The sequence below is a fragment of the Lonchura striata genome, chromosome Z (genome assembly GCF_046129695.1).
Source record: "Lonchura striata isolate bLonStr1 chromosome Z, bLonStr1.mat, whole genome shotgun sequence".
Classification (NCBI taxonomy): Eukaryota; Metazoa; Chordata; class Aves; order Passeriformes; family Estrildidae; genus Lonchura; species Lonchura striata.
In genome coordinates this window covers 69,740,524-69,751,560 of record NC_134642.1, presented here as the reverse complement: position 1 = coordinate 69,751,560, position 11,037 = coordinate 69,740,524, and the positions used below count along the sequence as shown (strand labels likewise).

At 37.1% G+C, this 11,037-nt stretch overlaps 1 protein-coding gene across 3 annotated transcripts; it reads right to left on the bottom strand.

Annotated features, from left to right (window-relative positions):
* Positions 1 to 1,498: 1,498 nt before the first annotated feature.
* On the bottom strand, positions 1,499 to 10,972 carry NMRK1 (nicotinamide riboside kinase 1). Of its 3 annotated transcripts, XR_002466430.2 has the most exons (10): positions 10,680 to 10,972; positions 8,751 to 8,811; positions 8,199 to 8,289; positions 7,531 to 7,579; positions 5,688 to 5,850; positions 5,538 to 5,609; positions 4,466 to 4,575; positions 3,421 to 3,510; positions 2,916 to 3,066; positions 1,499 to 1,734 (listed from the first exon to the last, which is right to left on the bottom strand). XR_002466430.2 is itself a non-coding variant. In XM_021541523.2 (9 exons), exons 2-9 carry the CDS (start codon positions 8,777 to 8,779, stop codon positions 1,715 to 1,717), a joined length of 624 nt encoding a protein of 207 aa, XP_021397198.2. In that variant the 5' UTR covers positions 8,780 to 8,811; positions 10,680 to 10,972; the 3' UTR covers positions 1,499 to 1,714. The 3 variants fall into 3 exon arrangements, 2 of the variants coding, with proteins under 2 accessions (XP_021397198.2, XP_021397199.2); XM_021541523.2 differs by lacking the exon at positions 2,916 to 3,066; XM_021541524.2 differs by lacking the exon at positions 2,916 to 3,066 and having other exon boundaries at positions 4,478 to 4,575.
* Between the last annotated feature and the right edge of the window lie 65 nt (positions 10,973 to 11,037).

Sequence of the window (11,037 nt, the reverse complement as noted above, 5' to 3'; positions counted from 1 at the left end):
CACACAGAGATAAAGTTTGTTTCTACATCAGTGTTTATGACTTCTCATACTGTTATTTTAACATCAGAAAATCACCTTCTAAATACCAAATGAATAATATACTTGTATTTCTGTCTTTATATAAAAGCCATTAGCCTTTTATTGAACACTATCACCTCTATCGCTCCACGTTTCTGAATACATGCCATTCACTGAGCAAAGCTTTCTCTCACTTGTGACAGTCTGAAATTGCTGCCAGCAGATGACACCACTTCCAGCAAGTTATCTATTCTTCACTAAAGAATCACAGGCTTCCGTCATGCAGCTTTCCTCAACCACTTCACAGCTACCATAGCCCTGTCAATGCAAAGGCATTCACCAAGTGCAAACTAGAAAAAAAAAAAGTATTTTTTCTGTCAAGGGCTGTACCACCTTCAAACTAAAAACATTCTGCCAACATGCCAAGTAACAGGCCAGCTCTGTAAGCTTTTAGAAATGGCACTTGAAATACTTTATCTACCCAAAGACTCAGAAGAATTCATTATCTTTTGTGGCGGAGTTGCTGCAGCAACTGGCAAGAGCCTACAATTTAAGGACACCAGGTGAGCCTGGTCAGTTTCTACACCCATGTTATAGCACTGCTTGCTTATTTTACTACTACTCATGGGTGAAGTGTCAATGAATTTTCTGGATCCCTTTTAAACTTGCTAGTACTGTCTGCCACCTTTGGCATTACATCTTAGAAGGTCAGTGTCTGCTCCATAAAGTATCACCTCCACCTGTGTGAAGTATCACCTTAATAAAAATTGGTCAATCTGTTTCAAATGAGGACGTGTCCTCCAGACTAGTATTTGTAAAAGTTGGTGAATACTAGTGCTACATCCATTCGACTCACAGCTTTCAAGATACTGAAATTTAGTTGCTCTTCTTTCAACTCTGCTATGGACTCCCTCCAAATGGAGAAACCAGAACTGCCCAGCTCTGAAAACATGTGTCCACTGGTCTTACACAGAAGCCAAGTAAGACCACCTATTTTGTTTGCAAAAATTAAAAAAAAAAATGCAGCTCCAAACTGTGGCATGGTTATAGAAGAACTGTGAAAGATCTATGCCATGAGCTCTAATTACAAGTTGCTGAAGCACCAGTTCAGTAATCAGTGCAAATGCATAGATCTGTATTAGAGCTCATCTATATTTTTTTCCTATAGCAGGATCTGACAAAACTGAGCTTCTTGCCTCAGCACCACTGTTGGACTACTTGAGAATAAAGTCAGGTGATACCATTGTTCATTCCTTCCCTCTTCTGAATCAGCACACATAGCAGATGGAAGTGGAAGATTGTCCCTGTGGGAGGGACCTCACTCTTGAGCAGCAGGAGACTGTGAAGAGGAAGGAGCAACACAATTCCCATCCAGCTTTGCTGCTGGGAGACAGGAGGTAGAGAATTTGTGCAAAAAGTCAAGCCCAGGAAGAAGGGAGGTGTGGGGGGAAAGGGTTTTATGATTTGTTCTTAATTCTCATTTTTCTCATTATTTCTGATTTTATTGGCAGTAGATTCAAATAATTTCCCAAAACCATGTCTGTTTTGATTGCATGTGAGTAACTGCTGAAAGATCTTCCTGTCCTTGACGCACGAGTCAAGATGCAAATCCATTACATTTTTTTCCCCTCTCCTGTTGTGGAGCTGTTTTGGTGGCTAGCCAAGGTCAGCCCTTCACAGCCATTCCATGCATTAGCTAATCTCTTGCAATTGTACCTTTTCCAAAGGGAAATGAAAACAAATATACAGTTTAAAGTCAGACAGTCCATCACAGCATATGAGCAAATGCAAGATGAAGAATTTTTAGTGCAAAATAATAGTACAAAATTATATTTGGAAGCATTTTGTTTTAAACACAGCTGTAATCTGATAACATCTTTCTCTTATATAGATTTAGGAGTTTTACAATAAAGTACTACATTTCAATCACTGACCAGTTCAGCTGTCACATATTGAGTAATAAAACTCATCCTTTCCTTTCTATGTCTGTAGTTTTATTTTTATTCTGGCTCATAAAAATGTAACCTATTTTCTAAAAAATGTAAGAGTTAGGACATAATTTATTCAGCAACAAGATATGATCCAATTTTTTAGTTTGTGTAAATATATATATACAAATTCTTTAACAAAGCTTTCACATTTGTCTGGCATTCCTGCTTTCTGAACATTTCATTCACAACATTTCAGTTTCATTTCACTTTCAACATCAGTTACAAATGTTAGAAAAAGAAATAATAACAATTAAAGAAATAATAACAATTATTTCTTCCTTCTTCCTCCCTGAAGCATGGATTTATTATGTAGTTGTCTGTGCTATCCCAGTCACTCTCTGCACAATATATGTACTATATCTTGTTAATGATGTATCTCCATTCTCTACATCTTATTTCCCCACCTTTTTCCAACAATCGGAATCCTCTTCAGGCTTATTTTCATTTTCTTAACATCTATTCCCAACTGCTCTAAATACACAACACAAAAATGACAGTGCAAACACCAGAGAGGTATTTAGCAAGTACCTAAATAAATTTATATAAAGGTTAGCTGTGATGTATTCAGTTACTGAATAAGCAGCACAACTTACACAACTATTTTCTCTGAGCATGTTTATCATTGATAATATGCTCCTAAGAATATTAGAGGCAATCACTGTCATTCTTATGATCATTTCAAATTACAATCTTGCATGTTCAGATATGCTTATTAATCCAACAGAAGTGCATTTTTATGGTTTAGTTTTATGCACAAAAATCTTCATGTTCTTTAAAATGTACACATTCAATCAGATTTAAAGCTCAGCCAAAGCAGGATTGATAAAAGGAAATTTAAAGAATGCACTTTTCATACTCCTAAATGGAGTCTCTGTCTCCATATCCAAGAGAGAGTTAATTACTTACAAAATCTCTTGTGTTATATGAAGTAGCATTATGGTCATACACACAACATTTGCTCAGTTGGTTGGCTTGCCATATACGACAGTCTTGGTGTTTTCAACTCATGTCAAATGGAACCCAGGCTTTCTACACTGTCATGCTGTGACCTGCTGATCTAAAATAAATACGAAGTACATATCTAACCTGTAGTGTTTCCAAGCGGCATCACTGTATATTAGTGATAATATAATTCCACTAACACATTTTTTACATTGATGTTTTATCCCATATTCCTTCTCTTCCACTTTTTTTATTATTATTTTATCATTAAGTAATAGTGGATTCAGCTATGATCTTAGAAGATCTCATTTCAAGGAACTCACAGTTTTTACTGAAATTGACTGAGAGTAATCAGCAAACAAAGAAATAGAGATCTCTTTCATTCTTGTAGTACTTTCAAATGGAAGTATTAGCCTCTTGTTAACACAGAATAGGATACATAGATTCAATTTCAAGTAACATTACTTACTTTCTTCCCTCAGCTTGTTTAATTCCTGTATTATATCACTATACACATAGGATAAAAGCTCCTCTTGGGATTTTGTTCCATCCAAATAATCTGAGGAAGACAAAAGAAGATGTGCTCATGAGTTCTATGCCAGCTACCTGTAATGGCAATTGGCAAAGTTTTCAGTATTCCTATAGATGCTATCAGAAGAGAAGAAAAAAATAAAAACCAAGAACAGCAACTCTCATTTTCCTCTTCCCCAAACTTGTTTTACATGTTATAAAAACAACATAATGGAAAATAATTCTAGTTAATAATTTATTTATAATTTTTTGTGGTAGAAAAGTCTCCATAAGTGTAATGGTAATTATGTGACGACAGTGGAGCAATGGAAAAATTTGGCAAAAGGGTGTCTGTGCAGTAGATAATTTCAGGTTGTTCAGTTTCAGCCTTTGAGCAAGCTCTGGAGGAGCACTGCAGTTGTCACTCTTGCTGCACAGCAGGAAGCAGTGTGCTAATGATGATGAGGCCACCCTACTTCCCTCCCTTTCCCTCTGGCCTCACTCCAGAAGCAGGTAGTCCAAGAGCTGTGTTAGTGTGAGCATCATACAAAATTGTGGCACTGCCCCAACAGCTGCCCCAGCTTTGACATGCCTCATGAAAAACTGGTGACTGTAGTGTGGACAGTCAGCACCTAGAAAGTATCTTCAGCTTATTACAAGACTTCACCAGGATTTCAGTTTTGTTCTAAAGAACTCTGCCAGTACATCAGCTACCGCCTCTGAAACTTCCTATTTAGACATAAGTGTGTTATCTTGTTAAGTGGACTTAATTAGTGATCATAGCATTTGTATTTTTTAACTTCCTAATTTTTATTATTAAATAACAAAAACAAAATCCCTATAGGCTTGAAATATAAACTAATAGAAATATCAAAACCTACTAAGTGCCACAAAAGCATTTGAAGAAAATTTTGTCCCGTTAAAAAACAAAACCCAAATTCAACAAAAACTGCACAAGTGCCACACTTAAGCATTTTATAAGTTTAAAATTAGAGATACCATACCAACTTCCATACTTGCATTCTCTTCCAATTCCTTTTTATATTTCAAATACATAGGCCACACATGTCCATCGAAGTACCCTGGTGTATCTGCTGGCTGATAGACTCTGGTACTACAGAAAAATACAAATGCGTTCCCATATAAGTCTTATATCTTCCCCTAGTGTCAGGTGGTTAAATAACAGCTTTTATCAAAAATAAAAAAGGATAGGCTGGCTGTATGTTTGTTGGAGTCAAGGAGGCTCCTTTGTCTTAATTCAATCTGTGACATGAACTTCTGCTGTCTTACCTATTTTTGCCAATCAAGCCACATTTAAGATAAGGTAAAAGTTTGGGGGTTTTAATCTTTTTAAAAGGCATTACAGATAAATTAAACTGTATTGACACTACTTCCAAAATAAGCTACTTTTTGTGTATTTACTAGGTATACAGATTTCTCAAGTTTTAATGACTAGTTGTTTAGTCTAGACTCTTCCATTCTGGACACTAAAGTCTTAAGTGAGTCTAGTGAGAAACCAAGAAAGAAAACCTGTGGGTATCACCCACAGGCAGTTGAAAAGAAGATTTCTTCACTCAGCCAGCAGATTCTGACTTTGTACACATATATTATTCCAAGCACACAGTATGCTCCAAATTTAGAGGCACATCAGACAGCTCAAAAATTTAGTTTAGATCCATGGTAAAATTAATGGACAGTCTAAACAAAACCATACACTTAACCCACACATGAACATCTTTACTCAAAGAATAATCATCAATTAACTGTATTTAAGCAAGAATAAGAGTGCTTAGTATTTTTTTTAACCATTTCTCATTTTCAATGTAGGTTTACTCAAATATACAATCAGTAATGAAATCATTTATCATGACAATAAATTATCTTTTTAGCGTTTGTAAAGCACTTCATACTTTAATAACCATGTGCTCTAAAATAAAAACCAAACCGAACAAACCTCAAACTAACAACCAAAGGATAGATGATCTTAATAGTTTACATTTTGCAAGCACTAAAGAAAAGCTAGTACAAAAGGACTACTTCAGTGACTCTTTTTAAACAAGATGTCAATAATCTTACCTCCTTCTCCTTTTGCACTCTTCATAAGGAAGGGTCAAAAAATATCTTCTATTCCATACTTCATTAAGTGGCCTAAGATAATAACATAATTAGTTCCCTTTTCCATTTTAGGATAGGTTTTTATTTACCAGGTCATATATTACTGCTTACTCATAATTGTAAAGGAGAAAGCCTTCAACAATCAAAATATAAACATTTTTCAGATTGTCAGATGTATTCTCTGGCTCTTCTTTCACAACACCTGAGCTTGCTGGGCTTTTCATCCAATTGCGAATACTTGTCACCATTTCATCCATATAGAGGGCATCAAGTACTAGATGAAAACAAAGTTAAACATCCCTTAAAAATGAAGAATAAAAAAAAACAAACCCTTAAGTATCCCTACATTAATTAGTAAGAATCAAATAATCTACATACAAATTTAAACAAAGGGGAACAGGTTACCCCAAAGATTATATCAGTAGTTCTGTGTTTACTATTGATGATTTCCTGAAACCAAAGCTTGCATGAGGATTGGGGTATTTCTGTTCAGTGTAATCTCTCTGAACTTTATGGCATCTAATATTGTCTGAACTGAATTCACAGCTTTTGACTTCATGACAGAAACTTCAGGGACTGCTCTCAGCTTTCACAAAACTTGTAAAAATTTACTAACCCTGAGACCTCCACCATTTTGTTAATTGTCAGAAGGGGGAGTATATGGGTCTCAGATTCAGTCAAGGAAAGAAACTGAGAGTTTCTAGCCAGGCAAAAAGCCTGGGAAAGAGCTGGAAAAGAATGTAAATAATTCTTCATCTCTCTTGTTTTTCACATTGTTTATAGTTAAGTTCTATCACTGTGCGTCAAGCACTTTGCACCAATGCTGTGGGCTGTTTTCACTTCAGAACCAATGAAGTTGGTCCTCGCGAAGCTCTGTATAAAAGAGCAGTGTATTTTGAATAAAGGGGAGTCTTACTTTCACAGCCTTCTGAGTCAAGTCTATTCATTCCCGTCCTGCCTCGACAGCGACAGGAGTAGACACTCAAATTTTTTTGCTTTGGGTTTTTATAAGGTTCATCAGGTGGGCATAGAGAGAGTTAAAAGGACCATGGTGTACAAAGCAAAATAGCATAATGTTACACCTGTTTTTGTCTGTAGACACACAAGAATATATTGAGGAAGTATTAAAAGGTAGAAATAAGGTAGCTTTTGCATACCATAACAGCAAACACATTTCTAAAGAGCTTTTAAGAGCAGCATTAAACCTAGATATTCAAATAAGAATGTCCATTTTATCCCTCACCTTTCACATTCCATTTATAAAGATTGCATCATTGGTAATGACCAGTTTTCAAGTACAACTGAAGGGTCTGATCAATATTCTCAGTAATATATTTTGTGATCACAAAGTATCAACAGAGATTAGCTATTAACTGAGCAACTGTTTACAAGTAGATATGACCTGACACAAAACACTGGCCTAAAGTGGATCTGGATCTAGAGATCTCTAGGAATAAACAGAGCCAGCATTAATCACAAACTTAAAAATGTATGTTCTTTATGTGAGATGTGACATTAAATAAAGGTGTCAGGATGAACCGACTGACTTGGAAAGCCCGATAGCAATATCCCATGAGCTCAACAGCAAAAGCAGAAAAAAAAGGGCCATTACCAAGTGATGATATTAAGCTTATGCCAGCACTGCAAACCAAGATTTCTAAGTGAACAGTACCATTTGCTACTAAACAAGACACAAGTGAAGAAATAGCGGAAAATATTCAAAAGAGAAAAGGAAAGGTCAAGCACTAGCTTGAGCTATTTACTTGTTAAGCAAGTTTTCTTAGATGTCTCAGTGAGCTGAATGATATTAAGAAGATGATTGCTCTGAAACAACCACTTTTTTACTGCCATGCTTGGAAGGGAAGAGTGCGAGGGGATGAGGTGGAAGAAGCGTTGAAGCTCAGCACAACAATTTCAGTACAATGTTCAAAAGCAGTGCATCAGAGTTACTGACCATCATATAGCTTAAATCCATGTTCATCTGTTTCTACTTCAGACTCTGGCTGAAGGGGGAAAAAAATTTAATTTTTTCAAGGTTGCTTTTATGACCATGCTTTTATGAGAGATACATACTCTGGTTATAATTGTAAGGATACAGTTTTGTATCCAATTAGTTAAATTTATCTTCACCATTCAACTGATGCAAACAATTGTTAAAATAGACTACAAAAACTTTATTTAATCTAGAACAACAAACACTCCAAATCATTTTCCTTAAATTCACTAGAGCTTTACTTGAGAAAAGTGTGTGTCAAAACACAAGCTGTTTTTCTGTTTTGACTTGGGAGACAAAGAACTACTTATTGTTGTATGGGTGTAAACTTAAGATAGTATGATTAAACTCATTAGAACAGAAGGCCTTGAGAACTGCATCCATCATACATCCATGCCTTATTTAAAAGAGTGACATAGAAGACAGGAAATTTATTTTGGCTGAGTATATTCAGTAGTTTGGCAATTTAAATTTCAGTTACCACAGTGCTCATGTTATGATTCTTATGAAATTAACATTACTTTAAGCAGCATCAATTTTAAAAGTTCACCAATAGGAGAACTGAAAAAATAATTGAAATCTACTCAAGCTTACTTTTACCTATCAGGTTTTTCCTTTAAAATTGTTACCTTAAAGAAGTCATCTTGAGAGATTACATCACAGTTGGGAAGCATATTCTTAAGTTTTTCTGCTAACGTTGTTTTCCCTCCATTTGTTACACTGTTAAAAAACATTGTAAAAAGTTCACCAAGGCAAAAATGAAACTTATAAACATATGTACAAGCTCACACATATATTTCTGTATACTTATATGCAAATAAACAATACAACCTTCCCCAAATTTTAGTCACATTTTAGTCATAATTTAAATACTCTCTACCTCTGGATATTTTCTGCGATATTCCAACAGTTTTCAATAATCAGTACAGTAAATCAAGCAGTGCCAAGAAAGATGCTACAGACACTTGCACCTGAAGCTTCCAACTGACACAAAACTGTGTGTTTTATAGTTTTATAGCATGTAACTCTTAAGAGTTACATGCTATAAAACTATACAATTATATGTAGCATTTGTAATCCAGTTTAAAAAAAAATGCATTCAGAAATAGAAATTACACACATCATTCTGAGAAGAAGATTAGTCTTAAGCTGTAGAGGAAATTTAATTTTGTGTGACTTACCCCCCAAGGCCGATAACCAATACTGTCATAGTTTGTTTTCGTTTCTCGTCTTCCTTTTTTACTGTCAAAAACAATAGCCAGTGAAAAATCTTAATTCAGGATCAATAAGGCAACTATGGTATTAAGAAACACCAATTATACAGTTAATTTATTTTCTCTTTGTTGTCTATCATTTTTCTTTTTGCAAAGGCAGTCAGAATCTTAGCTACTCGTTCTAGTGCTGACAGAAAACCTGCAATATATATGCCTCATCTTAAATTCCAATTTATTTTTGACAGTATTTTAATAATTTGAAAGGAACTCTGGGAGACTCAATTCTAACAATATTAATATCATATAAGTTCCTAAAGAAAAGCACAATCACTAGCTCAAGCATTAATATAAAAAAGGTAAACAAAAGCTGTGGTGGCAAAACAAACAAAATCATTAAGAAAGAAACAAATGGCATGCTAAAGAGAAAGACATTTTAAAATTTAATGAAGACTTGCAACAAAGAGTATGTTCAAAAACTTATAATCCTGGTGTCAGCAATGCAATACTCACTGTGTAATTCACTATTCCCTTTCTAAGGGTATTAAGAGCACAGACCATACAAATCTTCCTCCTCTGCCCTAGTACAGATTAAACTGGAAGCATTAAAACTACTGCAAGGGTAGTTTAAGCCATACTAGCTGACTTAGTATTGAAAAGGACTAGGCAGCACTTATGTTTCCCTGAAAAGATCGAAGAGTAAACTCTAAAGGTTAATTTGTCCACCATATCCCTGCTGCTGCCACCATATCCCACCTGGGGCTCTGACTGCCTGAATACCTTCACTAGTCAGAGCTGCCAGGAGACACAATTACTGCCTTGCCCCAGCTCTTTTCCCTGAACTGTCTTCTAGAATAGGTTTGTTTAGAGTACATAATTAACTATCCTGTAAAAATACTGCAGCTGAAAAACCTGCAAAAGACAGGGGAAACAATGTTTGTTTTCAGTTTCACACGTCAGTTTATAACCTTTTCACGTGCTCTATCCTCCTATGTCAGACTTAGGAAGTTACGACCTACGACACCTAAGACCTGAAAGGACTGAGCAGGTAAAACTCTCCCGGCCTCCAACAAACATGTATATGTATTGTACTAGAAAAAAGACTGTTACAGAGCATCAGTATGAAATCAAAACCACATTGTTTCTGTGAAAGCAAGCTCTAGACACATGTAGAGCCTGAAATAATATCATTGTCTTGCATTTGGTGCAATGACTGCAAGTTCCACTGTTTCACATGTCTGTGATATGATCTTTGCATACTTAAAAAAAAAACAACTCCACAACAAAAGCATATTGACTAGTCCCAGCCATCACCCATATGATAGCCATTGCTTTACAATGGTGCTGTTTATCTACATTAGTTGGCATTTGTGAGTTTTTTAAGTTAGTACACATTAATCTTCAAGGAATATTGTAATTTTCAAATTCGGTGTTTCATTGAATGCTTATAGTACTGACTATCATTGCAAAGAGGGAAGACAGGTAATTTTTTCTGAGGAAGTGATGATACTCAGGCTATTTTAAAAATAAGATTTAAAAGCCTCTTTCTAGAAGTCACCAGTAAGATACGTGTTGCGGAGGATTACCCTTTGTGACACAAAGGGTATTACGCAACGAACCGAACAAACGTGTTCACCTTTGGACTTTATTTCAATACCATCATCTATATGGAAATTAATCCCAGTCTACGACAAAAGGCACCATCATAAAAAACCGCACCAGCTCCTGTGCCGCCCTGAGTAATGTGTAAAACAAATTTCAAAAGCAAATTTGTCAGAAATGCTGCAACACAGAAATCCCACACTACTCTACCCTGGGTCAATCTGTCTTTTCAAATAGAGCACAAATCCACGACAGCGCTAGCACATCACTGCAGTCACCCCGTTTCTAAGGGCATACCGCGGCAACGCTCCCACGCACGGGGCCAGCCGAAGGCGCACGGACCCGGACCGGGAACGTCTCTCCCAGGCACGGGCCCGCACAGCGGGGCTGGCGGAGGCTCCCGGCTCCAACACTTCAGGGCCTCCGGAGCCCGCACTTAACTTCAGCCACGCCGCGACGGCGCTAGCGGCACACCCTTCCGCCAGCCTCCGACGTCCCGTCACGGAGCCCGGGCGGTCCCCACCCCACGACGCCCCGGCCGACTCGCCGGGAGCAGCCCCTGCGCAGCTCCCGGGGCCGCCCGGCCCGGCCGCGCCCCGGCGCTGGCGGGGCTCGGGCGGAGCGCGGGAGGGGAGCGGCCGGGCTCACGGCGCGG